We start from the raw sequence: 2,904 nt of genomic DNA, 5'->3' as shown, positions 1-2,904 counted from the left end.
GTCTTGGCCATTAAACTCCCGGGCTGAAAAATTTCCCCACTCCGCCCCTGTTAGCACCTCTAGTAACATATGTACTGAGAAAAATGGTGACGTGTTCAATACTTATTTTACCCGCTGTATCTTGTAAAAACGAGAAAACAATCTTGTTATATCAAGATAACCATCTCGTTACAACATATTATGGTTTCTTCTGGTTTGGCACTTTCACAGAAGTTTATTGCCTGGATGGCGTCATGGAGAACCCGACTGAGTCTCAATATATGCCTTTTTATGAAGAAGAAATCTGAAAGAGGAACACATTTCTAGACTAAAAAAATGACAAGTTAGTACTGAATAATGTTTTCGAAATAATAGGGGCCAAATTCAGATTAGAGAGTGAATATTATTAAGTGCTACTAGCTGCAACATCTGAGCACAAACTCAAATAATTCTGTTCGTTTTTTTTTATATAGTGGTTCAGTTGTGTTCTCCATCACGCCATCCAGGCAATAAACTTCTGTGAAGATAGTTTTTTCGTTATAARGAGATAGTTTTCTCATAATGAGATCCAGTTTCAAAATAATTTCATGTCATGCGGCAGCTCTATGCTTCCGTACTCAGGCAAGGTTTGTAAAATGTTATTTATTTTTGCGTGGGGGTGAATTGTTTTAGAGCTTAAGGGGTTGTGGTGGTGAAAGTTCTGTTTTTCTGTAATCCACTGAGGTGAAATTCAGTTGTGATCTGTTAAAATGTCTCTCAAGAAACAAAAGCTTTACATGAGTAAATTTTCTATCTGCAGGGTCCTGTTTACCAATTGATGTGCCACATGAGGATCTTATCAAAAGGAAGTTGATCTGCAAGACGGTAAGTAGAAAATAATGGCGGGGGGAAGAAACTGCATGTGATAATAAGCCATGTATTCTTCTGCAGTTCTGTCGCCCAATGATGTTGCTCCAAGAAWTGTTATGGCATTTCTCCAGTCATTGGATACCAGGATGATCCAGCAAGCTAAGGAAGGTAAGAAACCTGTTAACTCACTTGTGGGGAAAAGGCAAAAACTTTATTGGGTTATATTTTAGTTGTTTAAAATCTACCCATTATGCAAAGCTTAAACTGACTATACCATTAAACCTAGTGTACCTGGAAACAAATGGAGACTATTTGCGATGATGGTCACAGCAACATGACTGCCGGCGACTACAATTTCTCTAGTTGAATATAATTTTTAAACAAAGTTGCTGTCACATAGAGTTTAGATCAGGACTAAAAAAAAAAAAAACCTATGGTGATCCGAATCCAACCAGGCATATTTTAATTACTGTTTGATGTGATCCCGTTTTAATTTAATCCTCACAGCTATATAATGTTCTAAGACAGGAGCTGTCACTGTTTCTGTTCGGTCCGGTCCAGTAAATGGAGCTGCTTGATAAATTAGCAGGAGCAGTTTGAAGAGCTGATTACAGACATCCAGCTGACATTCATGTCTTTTTTTTATCGCTGCTCCATGGTTAATTTTCCCTCCTCCTGCTGTCTGCGGCTGTCCCCTCCAGTGAATACACACCTGTTCTTGTTTATGTGCTTTTGCAGGACATATGGCAAGGTGAGCCACTGAGATTCATCTCTCCACATTTCATTCTTTCCTGAACACAGCAAGGCTGTGGCAATGATCTATAATAATAGCTGTGGAGCTGTGTGTGTGTGTGTGTATATATATACACGTTTTTACTACATCGTGGGGACTGTGTACATGTGTATTTTGGCCCTATCAAAATTTTATTTTTAAAAAACCTTGAAGCACAAAGAGGATGTGTTAATTCAGTTTGTTTTATGACTGATAAACTCCATGTTTTGCACTGTAGGTGAGGAGAAGGCAGCTCCTACCACAGCAACGATCAACAATGCTATGGCTAACTCCTGAATCTCTCCAGGGCGTGTCTCTACTGAGACGTTTTTATACTGAACACTGTGCTGTGTGACATCACACAGTACCAGCAGCGTCATACTGCACGTTTTGAACAAATAACGAAATTCAAATGTAGTAGCCATAACCCAAAGAGAGCAGCACAAGGATGTTTTTAGACCAAATATTATAGATTTAAACAATTTTTAGACCAAATTATTGAATTTTAGACATAAATAGAAAGGTATTACCCTTAGGGCACAGTTTATCTGCAAAAGTTCCTCTTTAAGGGCAGCTCTGACTTGGCCTGGACTTCAGAAACTTGGAGACTAACTAATAATTGTTTTCATGAACTGAGGGGAAAAAGTGATTAAAAGGTATTCATTTTACATTTATAAAATAYTTTAAACCTGGTACAACTGAAAAAAATGGGCAAACACTGTACAAAACACTTCATTCTTTATAGAGCAATAAAGTTATGGTTGAACTGTCATCTCACAACAAGTCAGTGTCAACTGTTTTATAAGTACAAAGAAAATTCAACATAACTGAAGCTGGGGGGTGGGGGTTGTTTTAGTTTGAGTCAAACAAGAGTTAGAGAGCTTCCTCAGACTTGAGATGCTCCACAGTTTTTTGAAACACATCTCTTTCTTGCTCTGTAGCTTCTTCCTCAGACTCCACACTCTCCTCTGCTGGCCCCTGGCTGATTACAGTGGTTTCCAACCCGTCTTGGTCAGCACTGACATTATGCGAGTCGATTCCCTCATCGTCCTCATCTTCCACATCCATCTCAAAAACACGGATGTGCCTCAGATTGGCACTTAGCTACCAAAGAAGGAAAARGTGACATTTGTCAACATCAAGCTGATGCATCTTTATGCTTACAGGTAAACGTAATAATCAGTGAAATCATTCAAAAATAGCTTTGCAATACAATTACTGTATTTATTTATGTATCTCGAGTATAATATGAGCATCATTTTTCAATCTTAAAAAGCATCAATAACCCGTGCATAACCCGTGCA

General features: G+C 38.3%; 1 protein-coding gene and 1 long non-coding RNA gene across 2 annotated transcripts; one reads left to right on the top strand and one right to left on the bottom strand.

Moving 5' to 3' along the window:
• The first annotated feature begins 31 nt into the window (after nt 1–31).
• Nucleotides 32–1,243, top strand: LOC106511614 (uncharacterized). Its single transcript, XR_001309545.1, has 2 exons — nt 32–843; nt 910–1,243. It is a non-coding gene; the product is annotated as an uncharacterized LOC106511614 (long non-coding RNA).
• Nucleotides 1,244–2,321: 1,078 nt separating this feature from the next.
• On the bottom strand, nt 2,322–2,704 carry LOC106511613 (anaphase-promoting complex subunit 4; the record flags this gene model as incomplete). Its single annotated transcript, XM_014000369.1, is given in 1 exon segment — nt 2,322–2,704. A coding segment is annotated over 1 exon segment (231 nt), but the record flags the coding sequence as incomplete, so codon positions are not given.
• Nucleotides 2,705–2,904: the final 200 nt, after the last annotated feature.

This window comes from Austrofundulus limnaeus, unplaced genomic scaffold (genome assembly GCF_001266775.1).
Source record: "Austrofundulus limnaeus strain Quisiro unplaced genomic scaffold, Austrofundulus_limnaeus-1.0 Scaffold2997, whole genome shotgun sequence".
Classification (NCBI taxonomy): domain Eukaryota; kingdom Metazoa; phylum Chordata; class Actinopteri; order Cyprinodontiformes; family Rivulidae; genus Austrofundulus; species Austrofundulus limnaeus.
This window is presented reverse-complemented; position numbering and strand designations above follow the sequence as displayed.